This window comes from Heterodontus francisci, chromosome 1 (genome assembly GCF_036365525.1).
Source record: "Heterodontus francisci isolate sHetFra1 chromosome 1, sHetFra1.hap1, whole genome shotgun sequence".
NCBI classification, from domain to species: domain Eukaryota; kingdom Metazoa; phylum Chordata; class Chondrichthyes; order Heterodontiformes; family Heterodontidae; genus Heterodontus; species Heterodontus francisci.
In genome coordinates this window covers 170,208,751-170,235,446 of record NC_090371.1, presented here as the reverse complement: position 1 = coordinate 170,235,446, position 26,696 = coordinate 170,208,751, and the positions used below count along the sequence as shown (strand labels likewise).

Below are 26,696 nucleotides of genomic sequence, written 5' to 3'. Positions count from 1 at the left end.
TATGTTGTTCCAAAAACTAGCATACAATCTAACCTCCAAGTATAACTAGGCAGGTCACTGGAATCTTTAGAACAGTTCTGTTCAGGTGGCGTAGGGAATTTCTTTTAGCAGGCTTTCTTCAAATACAGGAAACAAGATGAATTGACACAGTGGACTTTTCAGGGTCTTTTATGGAATTTCTGGAAAGCAAGCTGGGTTGTGGTTTTTCGTCCTTCCTTGACACTTCAGCAGACTTGACTTTTTAAACATTCAGCAAGAAACTGGTCTCTTCCTCCAGAAGGTAAAACACACATTGATCTGCAACCAGAAAGCTTAAGAGTTTTCTGCCCTCCCAGATGCGCTCTGCTGCTGTTGGGCTTGTCCAATCAAAGGGGCGCATGTCACTTCTGTGACCCTGTTACCAGGGTTTCTGTTCTATCTTTAACTTGAGTCATGTGACAACCAGTAACATTGTTGCCAATCCAGCTCCCTCCGTGTCCCTTTGATGACTTAAAAAAAAAAACTGGTCCAACATTTATTCAGTTTAACTATAAATTCCTTTAAAAAATATTTTTAATAAAACAGAATCACTTTCATAACACAGTCAAAATAGCATTTGATCTGATCCAATCAAGTATTGGAATCTATGGGTACTTAAAAGCTATTCACTGAAGAATATTTAATTACTTGAATTTTGGAAAATCTATTTTTGGTCTCCTTTTCTTGAGAGACAATGGGTAAGCGCCTGGAGATGGTCAGTGGTTTGTGAAGCAGCGCCTGGAGTGGCTATAAAGGCCAATTCTAGAGCGACAGACTCTTCCACAGGCACTGCAGATAAAATTGGTTGTCAGGGCTGTTACACAGTTGGCTCTCTCCTTGTGCTTCTGTCTTTTTTCCTGCCAACAACTAAGTCTATTCGAGTCACCACTCTTTAGCTCCGCCTTTATGGCTGTCCGCCGGCTCTGGCGATCACTGGCAACTGACTTCCACGACTTATAGTCAATGTCACAGGACTTCATGTCGCGCTTGCAGACGTCTTTAAAGCGGAGACATGGACGGCCGGTGGGTCTGATACCAGTGACAAGCTCGCTGTACAATGTGTCCTTGGGGATCCTGCCATCTTCCCTGTGGTCACATGGCCAAGCCATCTCTAGGTCCGCTGGCTCAGTAAGGTGTATATGCTGGGGATGTTGGCCGCCTCGAGGACTTCAGCATTGAAGGTACGGTTCTGCAACCTGATGCCAAGGATTCTCCGGAGGCATTATAATGGAATTAGTTGTGATATCGCTTTTGGCGGACTTCCGTTGTCCAGGCCTCACTGTCTTAGAGCAAGGTACTGAGGACACAGGTTTGAAGCACTCGGACGTTTGTGTTCCATGTCAGTGAGCCATTTTCCCACACCCTCTTGGCCAGTCTGGACATAGTGGATGCCTTTCCCACGCGCTTGTTGATTTCTGCATTGAGAGACAGGTTACTGGTGATAGTTGAGCCTAGGTAGGTGAACTCTTGAACCACTTCCAGAGCGTGGTTGCCGATATTGATGGATGGAGAATACATCCATACATACGGTATTGGAGATACTGGCAAATATTTCATACTGCTACACTATAGTATTTATAAATAGATCTCCAATAATGTCAATTTAAGCATCAATTTCATTCCGATTAGACTTTTTGACATTCATGATTTGTACAACATTTTAGAAAATGATTGCACATCAAATTGAAGTTTTTTTAATAATCACATTACCTTACAAATAAGCCCATTTATACATATCCAACAGAGGCAGGCTTTGATCTATGAGGCCTAAAAATTAGACGTTTGTAAATCCTTGCCTTCCCAAGTAATTCCTAATGTGATCAGACTAAATTACCTTAAAATGCTGACCATCACATCCAGTCCAGCCCTTAATCACCTCCAGATCAACAAATGTCCTTCCCTTGGGCCACTGTCTTCTCCAAACTGCACCAAGTCAGCAGAAATCAAAGGGTTTACTTACACTGTGCGGCTCTCAGTGCTGCTGTATGTAAGTTCCCCTCCTCACATGGCAGCTGCACTCCTTGAGAAACGCCCACCCCTGCGCTAAATTAACCACAAAACCCACTGAAAGGCCAGATCAGAATCAAGTACATCTTTATACTGTTACCTTGGAAGCCATTCAAGAATTGCAGAAGAACATATTATAATGGATATTGGAGAACTCATGCCCTCTGCCAATTCCTATCAAGCTGATCATGAGTAGGTCTAGTAGAGCAGCACAAGGCAACTAACCAGGTAGATATTCCCCATTCCCTTCTACATCCCAAAAGTAAAACTGCTTTTTCCATGAGCTAGAGGTGAACAGAGATTATACTATAATCTTTGGTACTATGACCTCAACAGCTCCTTCATCTCCAGCCTTAATCTTATCTTTCGCTTGTGCCGGTCTACCTTTGCATCCTAAAGTTCAAACAACAGACTTGAATCCATCAGCATGACAGTTTGTCAACCACACCTAGCTGGACTGTCAAACATTATTGTGGGGGTTTAATTACATTGTGTTGCTCTCAATGCTCCTCCCCGTGCAAACACTCCTCACATGGCAGTCACACTTGTTAAGAAACGCCTGCCTCCAGCTTCTGATCATCGGCTAGTTTACCTTAAACTGCTACCTGTGGTCGTTGGACCTCCTGTTGCAGCTACAGACCAGATCAAAAGCTCCTGCTGGCTATAGTTTTCCCACGCCTGCTCTAGGACCTGGGCTTGCTTTATAGCTGATAAAAGCAATTTTAAAAGATAAAGCAATATTTGCTTTATGCACTTACATTGTGATTTTTATCAGAATAAAGGGAGAGTCTGCCATGAAGAGTGAAGATTGGGAACCATGAAAAAAAATCAATTAATTGGAAAAAAAAAATAATCATTCATCTTTAAAGAGAATGCAATTCAAAAATCAAATGACACTAAAGGGTGTTTTTAGTCAAAAAGCAAAAAAAATTAAAACTATTTCAAAACAGCTGCTACTTCGTTACATAAATTTTCCAAATGTTAATTGTACAATAATATATGGGATATATTCTTTAAAGTGGGATCATATTACATACATCCCCTTAAAATAACAGTTCACAGCATCGTTTAAAATGGCCTTGCACTGCATCCTATTGACAGGATGTAATTAAGCTTGTTGAGTTTGCACAGGCATTTTTGATTATATTTGCAGATATAATTGGTGGCCCAGCTGCTGAGGGTTTTTAAATGTAACATTTTAAAAAGTTGGAGAGGGTGCGCCTCCCTCTCCCTCACTTACCTGAAAAGGCTGCCTGTTGCTGCTCCAGTGCTAGAAGGCCTCCTATTGGTCCTCCAGCTTCGTGAGTCTGCCGGCCATCCATTGGACGGCGAACCCGCCCTCTGGCCACTAATTGGCCAATTCGTCAAAAATCACTGCTGAGTGACTGTTTCCCCCACGGCGTGGGCTTCTGACCCCCATTTGTCCCTGACATCGGGGTACCAAAGCCCGCAGGCAAAATCATGCCCTGGGTTTCACTTTAAGTTAGTGCTGGGAATGGAACAAATCTTCACCTCCCCGCATACACAAGTAATGTGATTGTCTACTTGTATTAGAATAGATTTTAGATCTACTTCAACATAATATTGATTTCCTTAGTAAACTGGGGACAGATTAACCCCCACATACATTCTTCAACACTTTTGGAATTTTAGTTATTTGAAATATCACTGTTTTAGGTGATTGGTTTCTTGAAGGCTGGTTCAAACAATAAATAAGCTTACACTAAAAATAGATGCACTGTGAAGTGTTTAAGGTTTCTAATCATAAGTTGCTGCAGTAGCTCTCTTCTAACAAATTATTCATGCTTTTGTCTATGTTGGTGAAAACTTATTTAAAACTCAGTATCAATCTTAGAGGCATTTACAATAAGTGAGAATGTGACTTCTGCAATATTGGTACACACTTTGATGTTCCACTGAAGGCATGAGCTCGACCAGCTGACCTTTTGAAGGTTTACTAAGGTGTACATTCATAATTTTTGTTGCTGTAAAATCCTGTCCTCTTCAAATAGTTTGAAAGTTGATGCATGTTTTCTTTAGGCATTTAGACCAATTGAACAAGAATTAAATAGATAATTAATAATTCAGTATTTAACAAAATAAACCAAAGGTTACTAAATAATTGCCTTCATCTTCAAACAGATTGTTTTGAAATTGTTCTTATTTTCCCTTTTTGTCCCTGTGGTCAGGTTTGGGGTGAGTGGTGCTCTTGACCAGGGGAGATGTATGATCCAGCAGTAATATCAACTTGTATTTAGATAGTGATCTTCACATAGAGGAATGTCTGAGAGAGGTGGACATCAAGCAGTAAATGAAGGAATTTAAGTAGGGGTAGGTTTTCAGGAGGAATTTAAAGACAGGGAAAGCGTTAGCACAGTGGGATGTTTTTAGAATAAAATTCCAGAGGCCAGGGGTGCAGTGATTCAAAGATCAGCCTCCAGTGGCAGAGCAGAGGGAGTGGGGAACCAGCAGTAATCTTGAGTAAAGAACAGGGAAGGGCTGCAGGCAGAGAAGGTGTTGGAGAAGATTATGGGAATGGGGTGAATCAAGGCTGTGCAGGGATTTGAAAGAAAGGTCATTCTCTAGTTGTCCATCCTGAGCTGTGTGAAAGCAGTCAGCAGAAGACTCTTATTGACCTTTCTCCCCAGCACCAATGAGCAGAGGCCACCATTGCCTTTCTAGTGACTGCAGGAAAAGGGAACTCTGAAGTGGGTGGGGGAGGGGTTTTGGGGAAACATTCAAGTCTGTATTATGTGATACTATACATTGGTGCTCGCAAGATTCTGTACTACATAATTTCCACCAGATTGCTCTTTAATTGCCGGCTCTGTTGAAATTCTCTCTCGCTTTACATGGTGAGGGAGTGTCATAGTTCCTGGCTCTCTTTTCTGTGGTGTAATCATTTTGCTTAATTTCTTCACTTACTGAATGCATGATCACAGCCTCCTGTTTGACTAGTTGCTGCTCATCAAGCAATGGCAGTTCAACAATGCATTTTTGATACCTGACCTTTGAACTTGAATCTTTTACTCTTGCAATTTTCTGTTTCTAATATATTCAACCTTAACAATGCTGTGGAATGCTGCTTCTCCGCAAATCTTTGCGTCCTATTTGTTTTGACAGGGACGCATGCCCAGACAAGGGCAAGGCTGAGCTCACAGCTTCTCCCTCTCCCAGTCCAGTTTTTACTGCCTCTGATCCACGTTGGAGAAGAGCATCATGCCTGGGAAGAGTTAGACTGTGACTAGAAGAAAAACAGGTGAAGGAAGAGCTTGTGGGTTGGTGCAAAGGAATAAGTAAACTGGCTTTAGCTGAAAGGAAGCAGGCTGTAAGTTTGATAATGTGTATCCTTTTGTTTATTTGTCTCTATTGTCTACTTTGGCTCTCCTGAAACATACAGTTCTTAGAAACACTGAATGTTGTGGGGAGATCAGAAAGTTGAGTTACATGATTGAAAATTCAGCACCCAGTTACAGAATGTGATGTTAAAAGAGACTAGATTTACTGTAGACCTCAAGTAGGTGGTTTAAAATGGAGATGCAAAATCTGAAGTACAGAATCTAATTCAAATTTTTAGCATGTATTCCAGCCTTCATTGGGTGAAATAAATGTATGGGAAATAGTCATTTTTTTCTACATGTAGGGATATCCAAAGAAATCTGTACAAAAATGTAACTGAAACTTTAAAATATATCACAAGTAATATATCCAAGCTTATTTTTTGTTAATTCTGTACTTTGTTTCAAGATTCACCCCTTCTCATTCCAAAATCAGTTCTTAGGTAGATAATAGTACTCTATCAGAGATTTCTGATATCTACTATAATATGCTGTACATGTTTTGTTAAATCACAGTTCTAGTTTCTTACAACTAAACTAGAATACAACAGTCTTGTGACTAACAGAGTCAGTTTTTTGAGTTTCTTACTTGTGATTTCCTTCGCAATGTGAGTTCCCTGGTTGGTCTAAACAGGTGGAAGAGAGTCACCTTTCACTGGATCAAGGACTGAAAATTAGTGTGTGTGTCTACTGGTGCTACCCTGCCAAACACCTCGAAAAGACTGATTTGAGGTAGCATTAATAGAGGCCTGACAGAAAGTTATTTCTCTCCTCTTCCCGCTCCCTCACCAACCCCGTTTCTGGAGTCTTGTACAGCATAGAGAGCTACAAGGATGGGGAGCAGACTATTGCACTCAAGTGAAGTAACAAAAAATAAGAATACTAGTGTGCAAAATTGTGCCATGACCTAATTAAAGTTTCTTCATAATCAAGGGGATATATTCTTCTCCATTCACCTAGCTTGAGTTTAAGCAAGAAAACCTTTGACATTTTCACTGGTAATGAATTCTCGGATAGAGGATTAAAAAAAAATTGAAGGCTTCCTTCTTTCCTCTCTCCCCTCCCGATGAGGCTATCACCAGTGTAATTATGGGAAATTCATGTAGTCTACTCCATTAAATTATACTTAGAATGTTTCTATTTCAAAAACATGAAGTCGAAGCCATTTCGGCTCTTCAAATTATGGAAGGTCCCAAAAATCTGCAGACATTGCAGTGGACTCCCACCCATAAGTCTGGAAGGAGTCTGCCAGAATGGCTATGAATTTGGCCAAAGCTGGGCCTTGAATTGGGAATTCTGTAATAGTCTAATAGGAGTAGAACTTCCGCCCATCCCTACAAGGTCATCAATGTTTGTAGTATCAGCTGAAGACTCCAGAGCCTGGTGTATCTTCAGCTGCCCTGACTCCAGTGGAAGTGAAGCCCACCTGGGATTAAGGTGTGGACTCCTGAAGTGGAGGAGTCGCAATTTTTCAAATACCATAAAAACAGCCATTTTACAAATTTGATGGGGTTGGGGGGAGGGATGGTGGGGAAATGGTTGGCAGTATGATATATTTGCTTCTGGCTAACAGGCTCTCCCCTCTCCTTATCTCAGCTGGCAACTTCCACCAGTGTAATGTGGCTTTACTTGCTGGGGCCACTCAGTGCCAAATGCCATAAACTGCAGTGGTGGGCACTTCCCAGTATTTATACTGGCAAAACTGCACCCTCCGCCCCCTAACCCCCAGCAGACTTTTAGGGCTGAACTCTTTAAACATGGCCTGGGATCTGTGAAACTGTTTGTTCCCTGTGTTTTCTTCAAGAAAGACTAGCTGCTATTTATAGAATCATTGTGTTGATTTGAACAAAATGTTTCCAGGGCAAAGTAAAGCTGCTGCGAGGCCAACACTGTTGTACTCTTCTTTTTCTTGCTAATTGTAGTCTGTAGGATGATCTACGAGCAGATCTGAAATGCAATGGGTTGAGTTTAATACAGTTCTTTTTAACATTTGAAGCAAGCTTCAAAAAAACAATTCTGCTGGAGCTGGGGCTTGGTGCCAAAGGAGAGCTGGTGAAACAGATGCTGGAGGTTATGGTATGTGAACTATGAAAGCTATGCTACAAACCTGTCTAGCTTCATAAATCCATTATCATACCATCAATCTACATCTAATGATAAATGTCCTTAGCAGTTCTTTGTTTTGGCAAAATTTGAAGGACACTTCTTTGCTCCTGACATGTTTGCCTATACCTGTACAAATAAAGTTGCTTCTTCCAATATCTGTATGTTCATTGCAACCTGTTGCGGTGTAATATGCGGGGCTTGCTTAAGAGTCATTTGTGATCCATTCTCAATTTGACTTGTTTGCAATTATATTAGTTAGTGCATATATTATTTTATACCTGCCAGATTGGACTTGTCTAAGTTAAAAGTCACTTCACAGAGGAGTTCAAAATGTTTGAGCAGGCAGATTGGAAAGCTCTGTCTATAGGAGCATAGGAACAGGTGTAAGCCATTCTGCCTCTCAAGCCTATCCCGCCATCCAATTAGGTTTTAGCTTATTTGAACATTAACTCATTTACTCGCCTTTTCTCCATAATCCCTACCTAACAAAGATCGGTCAATCTCAGTCTTGAAAATTTCAGTTGACTCAGAATGCACACAGCCTTTTGGGAGAGAGATTTCCAGATTTCAACCCGCCTTTCTGTGAAAAAGTGTTTCGTTATTTCACTCCTAAATGGGCTAGCTCAATTTTAAGATTATACCTCCTTGTTCTGGATTCCCTCACCAGTGGAAATAGTTACACTGTACCTACCTTGTTGCATTCTTTAATCATGTTAAATTGCTAAAAGGTATGCAAACCAAGTAATGCAACCTGTACTCATAATTTAATTCTTAAACACGAGACTCATCCTGGTAAAACTATCCAGTACCCTCTTTGCGGCCAATGTGTCCTTCCTGAGGCTCAGTGCCCAGTAGTGAATGCAGTACACATAATGGGGGTCTGTCCAAAGTTCTTTGCAACTTAAGCCTTTGAAGTAAAGGCCATTCCATTAGCCTTTTGATTACTAACTTTTAATGATCTGTACATATGGACATCCTAATCCCTTTGCTCTTCCACGACTCCTAGTCTCTCACCGTTAAGTAAATATTTCAATTTGACTTGGTCTGATCCAACCCTCACACTTGCCCACATTGAGCTCCGTCTGCTATTGATTTGGCCATTCATATAGGCTGGCTATATCTCTTTGCAATTTCCTGCTCCAATCCACACAACTTAGTGTGTCAATTACTTAGCGTCAACTGCAAAACTTGATATACAATTTTATTCCTTCAAACCACTAATATATATGGTGAAAAGCTGAAGCGCCAGTACAGATCTTTGGGGAACACTAGTTGTCACATCCTGCCAATCAGGGAACTAATCCATTACCCCTACACACTCTCCTACCTCGTAATCAATTACTGACCCATGTCACATGTCCAGTTTCGTGCACTTTTATTTTTGCTAATTTGCTAAAAATCTCTTGTGTGGAATGTTCTGCAAGTCCATAAGGCAACATCCATAGACATTTCCCTATCCACCATGATAGTGATCTTCTCAAAAGATTCATCTAGATTAGTCAGACATGACTTACCCTTCACAAATTCATGCTGATTCACTTTGATTAACTCATACTTATTGAAATGCTCAGTCATTCTGTTTCTAATGATAGCTTGTTGTGTGGTGTACTGCACTACTAAGAGGGTCAATAGTGCAGGGCATCACTTAAGCGAGGTGATGTCAAGTTTTGGTTTTAAAAGCCTATATATTTTAAAAGGAAAGAAAGAACAAGGGAGTGTGGAGTGTTACCTTTGGGAGTCCTGAGAAAAACAAGTTGGTGAAGGAGAGGAGGCGATAAATCTTGATATCAATACAGTGATGTTGTGAGAAGGGACGAGAGAAGTTCCAGGATAGGATGGCCATGCTATATTGTTGAAATCGGCAAAGAAATATTGTTTCACTGTATAATTCTGAATTTAGAAACTACGAGGTGAAAATGTCCCTTTCCAGGAATATCAAGTGTAGATATCAGTATTGGTCTTACTTTAGTAACTGTGGTATTTGTTTACAGGTTTAATCAAACACCAAGCAGCTTCTCAGAATTCATTTATCAACATCTATTATTTTGAGGCCATCATGCATGTGGAGTGACAATAGCCTCTGAAGTTATCATGTCCTACCAATATTGTATCTTTGAATTATTGTATTGCTTCCAGTTTTGCTGTGGAGCAGTTGTACTTCAATTTTTTTCATTCATTCAGGAAGTGTGAGTATTAATTCTGTCGGTTGGAGTCTCCGATACTGTTGTACTCTCCCCTCGGAGGCAGACGTCATAGGTTTAAGGACCTGAGCACAAAATGTAGGCTGCTACTTCAGTGCATTAGTAAGTAGTCAGCATATTGTCAGTAGTGATGTCGTTCAGGTGAGACTTTAAACTGAGGCCATTTCTGCCAGCTCAGATGGACCTAAACAATCCTATGGCTCGACTCAAAGATTAGGAAGAAAGTTTTTTTTCATGTCTTGGTCAACATTTATCCTTTGACCTACACCACCAAAAACAATTTACCTGGCCATTTATCTCAATTCAGTTTACCAAACCTTGCCATATGCAAATTGGCTGTCGTGTTTGCCTACATAATATTGATTATATTTCAGAAATAATTAATTAGCTGTGAAGTGCTTGGGGGTGGGTGGGGTGAGCGTCCTGAGGATGTGAAAGGTGCTATGTAAATTCACATTTATTCTTTCTTTTACTTGGGTATTTCCTGGTTTTCTGTATCCACTGTGTGCCCCAATCAGTCCCAAGATAGTTATCACATAGTTTAGATACAGAGTAAAGCTGTGTAATTTGCTCTGATCATGTTTTGTCATTGAGATATACTTTGTAGGGTATATCACATACTGATGGCTTCAGCCGTGGCTCAGTGGGTTGCACTCTCACCTCTGAGTCACAAGGTTCTAGGTTCAAGTCCCACTCCACAATCATTAAGCACAGTAGTCAAGAGGTGCTGTCTTTTGGATGAGACGTTAAACTGAGGTCCTATCTGCCTGGTTGGGTGGATGTAAAAGATCCCATGGTACTATTTTGATGAAGAGCAGGGGAGTTATCCCTGGTGTTCTGGCCAATATTTATCCCTCAGTCAACATCACAAAAACAGATGATCTGGTAATTATCACGTTGTTTGTGGGAGTTTGCTGTGTGCATACTGGCTGCCATGGTTCGCACATTACAACAGTGACTACACTTCAGAAGTACTTCATTGGCTCTAAGGCACTTTGGGACACCTGGTGGTCATGAAAAGTGCTATAGAAATGCAGGTCTTTCTTTTCTTTCTATATTGGTAGCCTTGCTTACAATTCCTAGTTTCCAGCTGATGAGGATTGAGTGCAAATGACTGGTTTGTCAATCAATAATCATTTGGACAGACTTGGTGAGTGGGCAAGAATGTGGCAGATGGAATGTAATGTGGAAAAATGTGAGGTTCTCCACATTGGTAGCAAGAATAGATGCGCAGAGTATTTCTTAAATGGTAAAATATTAGAAAGTCTAGATGTACAAAGGGACCTGGGTGTTCTCATCAATAAGTCACTGAAAGCTAACATGCAGGTGCAGCAAGCAATTAGGAAGACTAATGGTATGTTAGCTTTTATCGCAAGAGGATTTGAGTACAGGAGTAGTGCAGTCTTGCTTCAATTGTATAGAACCTTAGTTAGACCGCATCTGGAGTACTGTGTGCAGTTTTGGTCCCCATACTTTAGGAAGGGTATTTTTGCCATAGAGGGAGTGCAAAGAAGGTTCACCAGACTTGTTCCGGGGATGGCGGGACTGTCCTATGAAGAGGGATTGGGGAAACTGGGCCTGTATTCTCCAGAATTTTGAAGAATGAGAGGTGAGCTCATGGAAACCTACAAAATGCTTAATGGGATAGATAGGGTCGTTGCAGGCAAGATCTTTCCCCTGATTGGGGAATCTAGAACCAGTGAACACAATTTCAAAATAAGGTGGAAGCCACTTAGGACCCAAATGAGGAGACATTTCTTTACTCAGGGTTGTGAATATTTGGAATTCTCGACCCCAGAGGGCTGTGGAAGCTCAGTCATTGAGTATGTTTAAAGGAGAGATTGACAGATTTCTAAATACCAATGACATAAGGGGATATGGGAATAGTGTGGGAAAAAAGCATTTAAGTGGATGATCAGCCATGATCATATTGAATGGCAGAACAGGCTTGATGGGCTGAATAGCCTACTTCTGCTCCTGTGTTCCTATCTTGAAGATATTTTGGCAGAGATAGACTTAATGTCAACACCCATGTTAAATTTAGGATGTAAAACAAATAAACATATGGGAGGACAATGCAGATGACCCAAGTCATTGCTGGTGAGGGACTCAGCAGTAGGGTGCCATTGAAGTTCAAGGGGCAAATGTTCTTGGGCTTATATTCTTGTTAGAGATGATCATTGCCTGACAGTTACATAGTGCGAATGTGCCTCTTGGTGCCATACTGATGGAAAGCTACTTTGATGTTGAGGGCAGTTACTCTCCCCTCTCCTCTTACAATCCATCCTTGTGTCCATGACTGAATGTAGGCTCTGATGAGATCTGGAGGTGTGTGATGCTTGTGATACCCAAAAAGAGCACTGGTGAGCAGGTCATTTGTGAGTTGGTGTTTTTTTCTGACAACATTGGTATTCCATAATTATGCTGATTATTGGGCAATTAATTGGCTGTGCTAGATTTTTCCAGTTTTCTGTGAATAGAACATAAATGGGCATTTTTCACTTTGTTGATTAGATGCCAGTGTCACAGCTACATTGAACAGCTTGGCTATCTTGTAAGGAACTATATGGCCTCTGGCAGTGCCTGTCCTGATAGAGCAGCCACACTCAGGAACTTGATGATTATCTGCAATTCTTGCATGGCCCTCGTGCCCTGTTTTTAAAACAAAAAGTTTTCTGTAGGGACTCCCCAATTTCGTGCCACAACAGTGTTAACCAAATATCAATATTTGCCTGCATTACCTGATCGGGGAATATTTTTAGACTGGGGAGCTTTGTCCCAGGAGACAGGAGTAATTTTATCTTTCCCTGTATAATACACTGGACTAAACCTTTGTTAAGCCTAACTTTAACGGTCACCTTGGTGTCTTCAACGTCCTCACTGTGTATCATCAGTGTGGCTTTAGACAAATCATGTATTTTATGTGTGTTGTGATTCCATCCTTTTCTTATGCCCTTATTTTTGTTGCTATTACACTTTTTCCCAATTGAACACCATTTTGTACACTAAGCATTTGTGTTAAACGGATGTTGACTGCATTGGAGAATTCAGTGGGTCTTCAAATCTTTACATCTACAAGACAGTAGTCAAGATACCTCATGTAGTATATTGAGGGTGACTAGACGTCAGGAGCTACGTCCAACCCAAGGTTGCATTCTTTCTATTTTCCTTCCAACCCCTGACTGCTGTCCTGGATTACAATTCTCACTCCCAACATGCAGCAGTCCCTGTCAGTTTAGCTCAACACAAAATATTAAATAGTTTTTTAAAAACACATTCAGAGTCTGATTTTGTATATAATGAGGAATGAATTCAAATTTGTATTCATTAAAAATCCCTAAATTAAGTTTTTTTTAAAAAAAGGTACATGCAGGGCTGGATGTGGGCGACAAAAATGGCAGCCCGCAGAGCTTCCTCGCGACGGCTCGCAATAATATGCAGGTCAGGCTGCACCCCCCAATCACGAGGAGGAGGGCGGGCTGTCCGTCCCTGGCAATGGCACAGCTGCCTGTACGCAGGCGCTGGCGCCATTTTTAAAGCCCTGCCGGCTAATTTAAATTTTTAAAGTTATACCCCCCCCCCCCACTGTACTGATGAAAAATCTGCCGCTCCCACCCCCATAACAATAAAATTCAGTATTTGCCCTTTTACCCCCTCTCTCCCCCCCCCCCCCCCCCCAGTACTTATCTTCCACACTTGACCTCCCCCCCCCCCCCCCACCCCCCATTCCCCCAAACTGAACAAAGTGCACAGGTCACCTCTTCCCAGCATCCCCTACACTAATGATGTAAATTTCACCCCATCCCCCTCCCCATATTACACAGCACTAAAAAGCTTAGTTGCCCCCCTTCCCCACCACTGTGGCGCCTGCTTTCCCTGGATGGGAAAATGAAGGCACGGGAGTGCCGGCTGCCGCTCAGTAGATCGTGGCCTGACGGAAAGATTGAAGTCAATTTTATTTAAATGGATGCATTCTGCTAATTTGACTATTTTAATCTGGGTCCTGTCGCCCAGCAGTGGGGGGGAGGGTGCCTCCACAGAGCCTTGCCGCCGCCGGGAAGATCCTCCTGGCGTCCGGTTCCAGGGCAGGCCGCTGCCAGAACGATCTTCAAGCACCCTCCCACCACGCAGCCTGACGCCGGGAGCTTTGTAAAATCCTAGCCACAATGCCTTGCATGCAATCTAAAGATGATATAAAATGATCAATTGGATTAACTGATCAAATATCAAACTGGCTAAGATTGCATTTATATTGTCACTTTAGTGTTGATACAAAATGGGTTTTCAATGCAAAATTGATGATATAACTCTGAAGCTACTGAGTGCATTAAACCCAAACCCCTTCCAGGAGGTACATTGCATTGGTTTGAATTCCCAAATATGCAGCCTGAATTAAACTATTTAAGAAACCACCAGTTTATCTTGTGAGCTGTTACTACACATCTGTCATTTAATTGTCAGTGTCTATCTCAAAAGGTGAGATTTTAAAAAAACGGAATTCACGCTAGTCGGACATAAAGGTCAAAGCCATGAATCACCTTGAACACAAACATATGGACTGAAATGTGGATCATTAATCAGAGAAAATGAGCCAGTATTTGTCTATTATTGTTCTCCTTGTTAGGACTGTGCAGTCTATTTGTTTTCTGGACCATTAATTATTGTAGCAGGTCATTAATTAGGACTATTTTTTCAAACATTTTATTTATGTCATGTTGTCATTCCCGACTAATCAAGAGTGGCCCCTATATCCATGTGACTAGGCTTTATAAGATCATCGATGGTTGCCAGGGGCCTCCCCTCTCGAATGTTAGCGTCGCTGCACATTTTATCACCAGTAGTCACTAAAGCTATCCAATCAGGGGAAGCAGCATTTTCAACAAATGATGGTAACAAATTTCTAAAGGAATGCAACAAATGATATTTACTAAAGATGTCAAGTAGTTTGACAAATCTGCAGATGCAATACATATTTCTATTTTGCATCTACTGCGCAGATTGTATCAACCATGGGTGTTGGTATTAAGTTTACCTTGGCCAAATGATCTCCTTTAAAATGTTTGTGGAATGTTATGCAAATGTGGAGTATTCAGTTGGTTAGAAGGTTGGAAGAGATTGAAAGGCTGCATACAGTAGATGTAATTGAGATGTGGTGTAGAGACAATGTGAATCTCAATGGAAAAAACATGGAATTAAATGTGGGTGACTTCTTCGACTTAACATTACTAATAACTGTTGTTTAATGAAACCTGAAGTATTAATTTTAAATGCTTAATGCTTTGGCGAGCTGCCCTTCCTAAGTGGACTAATTAATGACCATTAATGGTTATAAAAGCAAGTGAAGATAATCTGTTTTTAATGGTGCAACCTCCCAACTCTCTTCTGCACACGGTAGAACTGTGGCATGGAAGAAAATCTGAAGATGATTCTGTCAAAGCAAAGAAAGGTATCACCAACCATCTACAAGAGGATACTGAAAAATAATGATGACCAATTTATTTTATCATTGGTGAACCCTGACTCATTCTTCTAATTCGGAGCAATGACCTAATCTCAAATGTTAAGATGTTTTGTTTTGCAAACTGATCCCCAAGTGATTTGTTGTTATTGCAGCCTTTGGAAACTTTTAACTCATAGTGCGTGTTAACTTTTGATGATGTAATTTAGTTTTGCTAAACCCACCGACTAAATAAGCAAATGCATGGTCAGTCAATTTTTCTGAAACAAATACAGTGGCAGTGTTTTGATTGTGCGATAGTGTAAAACAGGTGATAGCAAATTGGCAGAAGGTTTTACATCTCCCCTGATTTTTCTTTCTCTTAAATTAAATGGAAATAAAAAGTCAAAATTATCCTCTGTGTCTTCTCAACCAGTACATTATCAAATGTGGTTCTAAAAAAGTTTGAAAACTGATCTGTCCAAAAATATTTTATCTTTAGTGGCAGAGCAGTGACATTTCGTACAGTATATATGTGCCCTTTTTGTTCCTTTTCTTAAAATCCTTGTTTAGGCTTGCCTTTGCTTTGTCACATTCTGTTTGTAATTGAATACACCCAGACTCAGAGTTAATCTCTGTGTGATCTTTTCACCCTGCTCCCCAGACAGATTATCACTGCTATGACATGTTGAATCCCAAAAGCAATTAGATGGCAGAAAGTGGCATGAACTACATATCTTTTTGGGACTGTTTATGCGTACTGCTATTTTTGTTTATTCATCAGATATCGCTCGAAATCTTCAGCCTGTACTTAACTTTCTATTAGAAAACATTCTGTAATTCCTGTTTTTTTGCATCTTGAAGAATCATATTGTGTGGGCTGCACATTGTCCAATTGGTAAGGATTGTGTAAAACTGATTCAATCAGGGAAGTACAGTTACAACACATCATCTGCTGTCCAATTTCCCACTTAGGACAGTACATGAAGGCATCTCACAACTGGTACTGCAACTGACAAGTTAAACTCTGTCCCTGGCGCTATCATAGTCACATGCTTGTCAGTGTTTTAGATGATGTCAGATTAACCATAGAAAAAACTTGCAAATCTACAACCACATGCACTTGGGAAGATCACATGGTTTCAATCTGCACGGGCTATCTTAGGGAGACCTTTGGTAATGGTAGAAGATGAGAATTTAAAGGAGGTGAGAGGAATGGAACAGGGTGAGGTTCTTCAAAGAAGAAAAGGTGCCAGAGACCAAGGTGAGATTTGTTGATACACTATCACCACAGTGATTTGGGTGGAGCAGGTGGTAAAAAGTATATCCAAGTGGGAAGGCTTCACTCGGGCAGAGTGTTACCAGCTTTAAGCCAAGTTACAGTCAAAGACAGAAGGTCAGTATGATCCAGATTGTGAATGGCAAGGGCCTTGTTTGCAAGTGAATAGACAATCCTAGAGGGAAATGTGGAGAAGGTCCATAAGCAGAATCTAAGGGTGGGTGAAATGAATGGGATGGGAAGGAAGTTGGTCAGATTACCTCCCAGCGAATGAGCTGGACAGGTACACCAACAACTTGAATTGAGGAGGAGAGGAAGAAGAGTGTTAGAATGAACTGGCAGTAAATGGGGTACTGGAGCATTGGGGATTGAATGTGGGATTGTGACTATCGAAATAACATTTGGTAAAAATTGTCTGGTTGGTCTGTTGAAAATCCAATATGACTTTGTTTTGTTTGTAGATTAATCTATTGATTGTGAAGGTTAGTATGTTTATAATGAATGAAAATGCACCATTTTAATGTGCAAATTAAACATTTTATGAGGGAGGATATCTCCAGACACCCACAGATATGCACCAACAATTTAATGCCTTCAACATTTGGATTTTTCCTTTAGGCTTTCATTTTCCCCCCTCCAATACAGGTAAAGGAATTTTGGGTATACACAGTTTAACTTGCAAAGCCCATCTCACAAACTTTAGTTTACATGTCAGTTGTTTAGCGTCTTTGTCAGCTTTCTTTAAGCTGGTGTTCAGCTTTTACTAATTTCCTAGAAAACTCTGTATGCGGAAAGGTGATTTGATGAAACACATTCCTTCAGGAGCATTCCTCAGTTTCTTTGTATAATAATCTAACCCAATAGGTTCCCACCTTGATTAAAAGGAGTACTGTTAATTTAGTATTGTGCTCACTACAAGAACTGTAATTGTAATTAATGTGCTGTAATATAACTGTATTTCATCCATTTTGAATATGTTGGGTTACGTTCCCTGGTGGTAATGATTAATAAAAACTGTGATGGATAAAGTCATGAAATGGGAAAGTGCCCTCAGGCACCCTTCCCTATTTATGTGAACGATGGTACATGCACTGACACAGTTCAGTAATTGCAATTAGAAATAATGTCAGTCACTGTCTGCCTTCATCCTCCATAAGTCAGCATGCCAGTTTTAAAGGGTGTTTTCCCAACCGGCTGTTCATATCTCGTTTTTAACAATTTAGCCTATCATGCAAAGACAATTCTCTAATCTGGCTATAAAGCTTCTTTAATGTAATTACTGTCTGTCCGTGTCTCCAATAAAGTTCTATTAATAATATTGTGCTAGTGACCTAAATGGACTGCCTGAAAAGTCAAATTATGTTAGCATTTGTGTCTCAAAAAATAACAGGAATTTGAAAATTACCAGATCTATTTATTTTTAATTAAGATATAAAGTGCAAAGGACAGTATAGAGCTTGACCAATAGCAAAAAGAGCAGGAGGGAACTCTCTGGACTTCCCTCTGTAAAACTCTTCACTACTTCACCTCGCTCTTCACTTTTCAAAACCAAATTGTAACCTCTCCCTTCCTGGCTCGGTAATCATATTTCTTGTGCCCATTTATAAAGTATCATGGGACTATTTTTTACATGAAAGGTGTGAAATAAATGTTTTTGGAACAGGATGTAAATAAAGAAATAGTGGTTTAGTGATACCAAGATTGCCTTTTGGAAACCTGTATATTATACAGAGAAAAGTAAGGACTTCCACAGTTTTGAGAAATGGTTGGACACGGTGTAATGAATCTTTCTGAAATTAATGAGAATTTCAGAAATGTGTTTTCTGTCATTGATTCTGTAAAATAAGGTAAACAAAGTGTCATTTAAGGAAATACTCCCGGCAAAGTTTATAAAACTTTTACAATATTTTAAAATATCAACGTCAACTTGCATTTGTATAGCACTTTTTAGGCAGAAGGTGCATCACAGATGTGTAAGGAAAATTTAAATGCCCAGTTACAATGTCATTATTGCATTCCTGGGAAGTGGTTTCCATTTCATAACAATGCAACAGTGACAGTACAGCTCTCGAGTCTGGTCCTGACTTTGGAAAACTGAGAAACTGTATGGAGCAGGCAGCTCGGACTGCTTGGGCTTAACACTACACAAACCATTTCAGTGAGGTATTAAACTAAGTTTGCCAAGTGGTCGAATGAACTACCTAAATGTAAAGAACTTATTTAAATATGTGGAGGAAGCAGTTTAATAGTCACAAGCAGAGCTTTATGCATTTACTCCAGAACTGGGGTTTTTCACTGCTACGATCATTTGTATCTTGCTTGGTGTTTTCAATGACTTGTTCGAATGGAGGCACCTGCTTCCAACAATTCAAAACTGCATCAAATTCAAAGGCAAGTGGCAAAGGTATGCCCCAATAATCTGTGGTCTCCTCAGTAGTACAACTTCAATATGTGTGTGGTTCCTGTAATTCCTTTGTGTGCCAATATTGTATTTTATGCTTGTGGTGCACAAAGAGGAAAACAAAACTTCAAAAAGCATGAAGCATAAATCTATTTCTAAAGGCCCCTACCATCTTTTATTCTTGGTGGTCCAGCGCTATTGCTTTGGTGCAAAATGTATGAAAACAGTTTTATTTTAAGAATCATTTAACAAACCTCTAAACTGATGCACTCTTTGAGGTTGATGGATTGTGCTTTGGTGCACTTGCAATGAAGCACAAGTTGTATTACTGCAGCAACACACTCTTTAGAAATCAGACCTATGTTTTAAGTCTTCTGGAAGAGTGATTTGTTTTTAGTTGATCACACCCAGGGTACCGGACTAGGGAGAAGAGAAATCAGCCAGGGCTCCTAGTACTGATTGTTGTCCAGTGACCCTTGCTCAAAAGTTGTGTCTATTGAATGGAGAGAGGATCAGATGTGGCTACAGTGCTCATGACTAAAAATAACCTCCTGTCACTCTCGGAAAGAAATCCACCATGGGCATTAGTGCAGGACGGGTGTTATCACTTCAGCAGCATGTTATATGCCCCGCCGATATGCAGTTCCATTGACCCCGTAACAGGCGGCTGAAGCAAAACTGTCTGTTTTCTACCCCTCTGTCTTAGATAGCCACTTTGGTGAGGTTCTGGAGTTCAGTTGACACTAATGGAGCCTGGCTCAGAATGAATCAGGACTTGGAAAAGAAAAAGTGAAGGAAATGTGGGGGGGGGGAAGTGGGGGAAAAAAAAGGAAACCAGTTTTCAGGAAGTGATTTTTATACTAAATACTTGTTGACTGTTGTCCTGCATAGTTTAACAACCAAACATTGTAAAAAAAAAATACATCTTCATGATCCTCTCTTTTGAGATGCCCAGCAGTCAGAGAGTTAAAACATTTAGCAACTTTTAAATAAAGCAGTCTGTGGCTTTACTCGGTGCTCCTGGCTTTCATCTTACCTAAAACTTCATTTCTGTAGTAGATCAAAAGTATTTTCACTTTATCACAACTGCCTATCTGAATTATCAAGCAATAAATTTAAATTATTGCTCAGTATACTTTTCCCTGTCGAGCCACTGAACCTACAATTTATTCAAGCAATTTAAAGTTCAATCATTCTTTTTTCACTTTTAATAAATTTGAAGGAAAAATCAAAAAGCTGTCGCTTCCAAATTACATTTTCATTAAAAACTCCAAGGGAAATCTGCAAATTGATTTATTTTAATTTGAATAATATGATTTATGTATTAGCTTTTCATTTTTTTTTATTGGTTAGATCCATACTGCACTGTTCTCCTTCCAAAAGTGAAAATCTATGGGGAGAATAACCAACCTGGCTGCTGGTGTGATGCTTATTGGTCTAATTTACCAACCATTAGCTATCCTTTCAAGTCCCAAAGTACACTTGGATATGATTGATCAAGCAAGCGACCATCCTGAGGATGTTTTCAGTGCCTTTGGCTTATAATTGCATCAGAAGTGGTATTCACCATAATCAGCATTATTATTGAAAAACATGCAAGCATATGATGTAGCTTCTAGGAGCAGTTAATATTAACTGGGATCTGTCCTGTAATTGATTGGCCTTTGCTTTGTTCATATTACCATCTGGTAATAGAACCGAGATTAAAAATCTACCACCTGGGGAACTATAGACTGGTTTCCACATTTGACTGCCTGATAGCAACTCTGCTTGGTTGACGGAACCTCTTGTGATCTAGTGGTTGCTGCTGATAGATCAGTCTATTTTAGCAACACTGTCTTCAGAGTTGTCCTTATTTTGACGGTTAGAAGTTATCAAAGAGAGAAGTTCCACCATATTTAATGCAGCAGCAAGTCTTACAGAATTTTTTTTTATTCGTTCGTGGGATGTGGACATCGCTGGCTACACCAGCATTTATTGCCCATCCCTAATTGCCCTTGAGAAGGTGGTGGTGAGCTGCCTTCTTGAACTGCTGCAGTCTTTGGGGTGTAGGTACGCCCACAGTGCTGTTAGGAAGGGAGTTCCAGAATTTTGACCCAGCGACGGTGAAGGAATGGCAATATAGTTCCAAGTCCGTATAGTGTGTGGCTTGGAGGGGAACTTGCCAGTGGTGGTGTCCCGACGCATCTTATACTTCTAGGTGGTAGAGGTCGTGGGTTTGGAAGGTGCTTTCGAAGGCAGTACCCAGAATAGAACCCGGGTTGCTGGAGCTGTGAGGCTGCGGTGCTAACCACTTGTAGATGATCTTGTAGATGGTACACACTGCTGCCACTGTGCGTCGGTGGTGAAGGGGGTGAATGTTTGTGGATTGGGTGCCAGTCAAGCGGGCTGCTTTGTCCTGGATGGTGTCGAGCTTCTTGAGTGTTGTTGGAGCTGCATCCATCCACGCAAGTGGAGAGTATTCCGTCACACTCCTGATTTGTACCTTGTAGATGGTGGACAGGCATTGGGGAGACAGGAGGTGAGTTGCTCACCGCAGAATTCCCAGCTTCTGACCTGCTGTTGTAACCACAGCATTTATGTGGCTGGTCCAGTACAGTTTCTGGTCAATGGTAACCCCCAGGATGTTGATAGTTGGGGATTCAATGATGGTAATGCCATTGAACATCAGGGGAAATGGTTAGATTCTCTCTTGTTTGAGATGGTCAGTGCCTGGCACTTGTGTGGCATGAATGTTACTTGCCACTTATCAGCCCAAGCCTGGATATTGTCCAGGTCTAGTTGTCCAGTTTCAATCACCTTCCAGTTTCAGGATCAGGCAAGGTATTTTGCATTTGAATTGTTTCTTTTCTCAGTTTTCTATCCTGTGCTTGTCGTGAGTGTAGACCGTGACAGGAAGTGGAATAGATCATAAAATTCCTAGAAGAATGAAGCATCCATTTTTACGGGAGCAAACAGGCTTTCTTTTAAAAAGCACACAACTGGAGATGGGCTTCTAACTCAAACTTGGCTTAATCCAAGTATAAACTCTGTGAGGAAGTGACGGGGTTTATCATAAAGCATTGATTCTGCTTGGCGATCTGAAGAATGATTATTTTGGAATGCTATAGTCTCTTAATTTCCTGTATTTCTCGACAGCCTGTTTTAAATGACTCTTCGCACTGAAAACGGTGCTTGTTTTGCAGAAGCGCAAAAAATAAGGAAAACAGGAAAAGCTCTTTTATTTTTTGTCAAGAAATATAGAAAAAAAGTGAACCTGGAAATTATTCACCAGACAGAATACACAAACAAGTAAAACTGTGTTGATCAGGCTTGCTTTTTATTTATTATTTGTTACTTATTCTGTTACTAAAGCTACATTTTGTTTTGTCTCTGTTCACAGGCGGACTGAACCCACAGCCCGACCTCACTCCTGGCATTCTACAAAATTAGTGGAAAACCAACCAGATCCAAGCATGATGCAAATATCTCAGGGCACGATCAGCACTCCTTGGCACCAAACCTACCATTCTAGGTTAGTAGGCGTCTTGTTTATTGTCGCAGCAACGGACGAATCTGCTGTTTTCTTCTGTACTATGAAACCAGTTTAAACCAAAAACAAATTATCTTCAAAGCAGATTTAATCCTGTTTCACATGTAGTAATGGAATGACAGAATTAACAGCAGACTTTTTACAACCTCTGCTTCCACCAACAGAGGAATATCCAATGGCATTGGCTAAAAATACTTGTTATTTCTTTTACTTTAACCACTTACAGACATTCACAGTTAATTTTCATTAATATTTTCGAGTTGAAGATTTAGAGAATCCTAAAATAGTCCTTGTAAAATCTGTAAAATGATGTATATAGCAGTTAAAAGAGGATCCTACAGACACATGTTTTCTATTTAGATGCATCACTTTCATCTTCTCCCCGCCCCAGATATGCTTACTGTCGGGCTTGGCCATAAAAATAACTGTTAATAATCATCAAAGAGATTTAAAACTCCTTACTTATAAATTAGGCACATGTACTTTAATTGGCATATATGTTGCCTTGGGATAAATGTTGACTTCACATCGCTAGGGTTAAGCCAGTTGGCAGCACAGCTGGAAGTTTGGGGGTTGGGCTGGAGAGAGAATCCTACTTTTGCTGTTGGATCTTTGCAGTGGACCTTATTCCGTTACACTGGTCTGCCAAGCCTCTAATTTCTACATGGATATCTAATTTCTTTCTTGCAAGTAAAATTTAAAAATATATTAAGAATGATGTGACCATCTTCCTCCTAACTTTTTGGAGGAACGATTTTGTATTTCAGTTGTATGTCCCCTTCTGATCTTCACACCACCTCTCCTAATTTCCTGCCTCCAATGGTATTGCGTTCTTATTGCACGTCATTAACCTGGAAGGTTAACATATTGCAGCAGACATAATAGGGAATGAAGTAGATTTATTTTAAAGGGAGAACTAAATATTTGTATTTTAGGCCCTTGTAGGATGTACATATAGCAAGTCTAATTTATTTTTTGTTAAATTGGTACATTGCCGAGACAAAAGTTGTATCTTAAATGGCTGAAGTATTCTTGATCGTTGCAGGTGAATTGAATTTGAATTATGTTATTAGTACTTTAGAATGGACAGAAATACGTCTTGGAGATGACATCGAAATGGGAGATTTCTTGTCAACACAGTACCAAACCTTTATTCTGCTTTATCTGGTCCCAGGCAGTGCACAGTGACTGGTGACATTACTATCTTGCACTTACAGTTGAGAAATGTTATTTGGGGCCTAAGTGAGGACATGGTAGATGACCCCTTCCTTTAGGTTGGTGAGGTGTCACTGCCATGAGAATTGCATTTGTGTTTGATTTTCTCACAGAAAACTAATGTCTCTGCCCCTGTGTTGAAATGAGGTTTTGGCTAAATGTTCCCTATGGTTTGGCTGTACACATTTTTAAAAGATTAGATAAATACTAAACATTGTTTGCTAAAGTATGGACTGTTGGCTATTGTTGCCTTACATTGACATATTTGAACTTGCGTACTTGCCAAATTCCTTTTTGCACTGTGGTTTAATAATGTCATCTTGTTGTGCTGGTGAGTTTGCTTAATTCATAGCATCACAGGTGCAAACTAATTGCATAATAATGGAAACAATGAAACATTATGTGGGTTACAGATTCTGTGTGGGTGGAGGACCAAGCAATAAAGGGAGGACTTTGGGATTCCTTTCATTTTCTGAGGGGCAAATTACCACTTGAAAATGAAAACCATGAGCAAGCAATTATATTAAAAGCAACCTACTTTTCTTGTGAAACTTATGGGCAAGTTGTTTTCTTAAATTCTTTGTTGGCTTTCAATTTAATATTTTATTGGAACACAATTAAATCATTTTGAAAAGTGTAGAATACCTTTCTGTATTACTGCTGACAACCAGTGTGATGGCAGGCTTTTGCCCTTAGTGTCACTGAGTTAGGTAGGACAAAAATCATCCCTGCATCTGTTCCTGATCACTCTCTAGTGGCTTTTCTGGAAAACATATGTGAGTTTTCAGTGAGGATAGGGTTGGGTTTTGTTGGACTGTCCCACATGGGCCAATAACTACCAGTGCTCACTGTTGGTGTTCACACTCAAAGAATGATCATTTGGGCGAGGTAGCAGGTGGCCGCTGCAGCCTGTGAAGCTGTCCCTGTAAGTCATTGCCTTGACAGGGGGAGGATATTAGAGGCCCTGTGGATTGCAGCCATTGATGCCCTTGGCCTTATCCACTATTACAGTGCTGCACTGTGTCTCATCATTTGAGATTTTAAATGTTAAAAGGATCTGAGAGGGTAGATATGGAGAAACAATTTTCTCTGGTTAGAGTCATAGAGTTATACAGCACAGAAACAGGCCCTTCGCCCATTGTGTCCATGCCGGCTGTCAAGCACCTATCTATTCGAATCCCATTTTCCAACACTTGGCCCGAAGCCTTGTATGCTATAGCGTTTCAAGTGCTCATCTAAATACTTCTTAAATGTTGTGAGGATTCCTGCCTCTACCACCCCTTCAGACAGTGCGTTCCAGATTCCAACCAACGTCTGGGTGAAAAAACTTATCCTCAAAACCCCTCTAAACCTCCTGCTCCTTCTGTGCACCCTAGTTATTGATCTCTCCGCTAAGGGAAAAAGTTTCTTCCTATCTACCCTATGCCCCTGGAGAATCAAAAACCAGGGAACTTAATAGAATTCAAGCCAGCCATTCAGGAATGCAGTAGAAATCTGGAATTCTCTCCCCCAGAAGGCTGTGGAGGTTGTGTCAGTTAAAGCTTTTAACACTAGGGTAGATTGCTTTTTGTTAGGTAAGGCTATCAAGAGATATGGATCAAAGGTAGGGAAAAGCTAAAGGTGCTGTATAAATGCAAATGGTTACTGTTGTTGAACCTAAAACCTGATTGTCATGCACTTTCCTAAAATCATCAATTCCTTGCAGACGTCCTCAGTATTTATCACTGAATAAAGTGAAATTCATCAGAGCAACTTTCTGTTGCTTCACCTTGAGGTGCAGTCCCGCTCCAATGTCAGACTGTGAAAGTGCGACATTTTGTTGTACAGCCAAGGAGGCTGAGTTGACATTACGTTGGGTAACCACAGTGACGTCTCCTGTTGCCTGGGCACATGCAACCTACACAGAAAAGTGATTCCTTAGTAACATTAGGTTTCTAATTGCACAGTGCTAAGTCTGGCATCCATTCGCCCCTGCACTCAATGTGGAATTAAAAACAGTGAGCTTTTTATTCCACACTGTATGGAGACTTTGTAACTTTGGAGTATTTGTGCAGATCTTTGTACTTTGTCTTGGAACAACAGGAGGCCATTCATTCTGAGTAATTTGCTCTGTCATTTACATCCTTTTCTGAAGTGTGTAGATGGGACCATGTTCAGTGTCTGCTGAATCCATTCCAGACTTAAGTTGCTATTATGTCTCTCAAGCAGTGCGGGGAGGACATTGCAGATATGGTAACCAAAGAAACAACATACCTTCAGAATTACAACACAGAAAATGTCGCAAGGTGCTTTACTGAGGTGGGAAATTAGATGAAATAAATAAAGGAACAGATGACCAAAAAGATGGGCAGTTTTTTTTTAATGGTTGGTGGCACAGAGAGATTTAAGGAGTGAATTCCAGAGAGTTGGGCTAAGGCGCAAAGGACTCTGCCATTACTGAGAGGGGGGAGCACGAAGGTCAGAAGATTGAATGGTGTAGGACGGGTTATAAAGCTGGAGAAGATTACAGGGATAGGTGGACTGAGGAGATGGGCAGATTTTAAGTTAAATTCATTGGGAACAGGAAACACACAAGTTGGCATGGAATGGGGGGAGGGCAAGCAGAATTGAACCTGGAATAAGATACAGAGGGCTGAGTTAATTATTTGGATAGAGGGTGAATGAAGGGAATCGATGATGCCATCTGATTTTCTGTATATGACCTGTAGCATTGTGCACGAGGAATCAAGAGGAGATATTGTCATAGGTGAAGGAGAGTTGGAATGTGGAAATAATTGATCAGGAGGGCGGGGCTCTCGGCACCAGGTGAAAAAGCGGAGGAACCCTGTCTCTGACTTTATTGGGACGGGGATCCTACCTCCAAAGCTGCCAGCCAATTACAGGGCCGGCAGCTCAGCAGTATCAGCAGTGCCACTGGGAGTGGTGACCACTGCCGGTACTGCAGAGGCCTCAGACCCAGGCCCACTGTTGGAACCCTGGAGGAGAGATAGGTGAGGCCGGGGTCACCAGGGCTAGTCCAGAAGGCCCGGGGGTGGGGTTTGGTCTTGTGTTCCAGGAAGAGGGGGGTCCCGGGGGGTGAATTGGTTCCCGGTGGACATCCTCCGTGGGCCACAAATTGCCCATGAAGGAGGCATCTTCCCCCCCCCCCCCAGCAAGACTGCA

The 26,696-nt window shown here is 40.8% G+C and overlaps 1 protein-coding gene across 12 annotated transcripts in view; it reads left to right on the top strand.

The window, feature by feature from the left end:
* The window catches only part of shroom3 (shroom family member 3), a 480,123-nt gene that overhangs the window by 421,716 nt on the left and 31,711 nt on the right, over nt 1–26,696 (top strand). For all 12 annotated transcript variants that reach the window (XM_068038322.1, XM_068038329.1, XM_068038410.1 and 9 more), the window contains one exon: nt 22,170–22,301. In XM_068038322.1, coding sequence (XP_067894423.1) covers nt 22,170–22,301 — 132 coding nt within the window. The remainder of the gene's footprint in view (nt 1–22,169; nt 22,302–26,696) is intronic.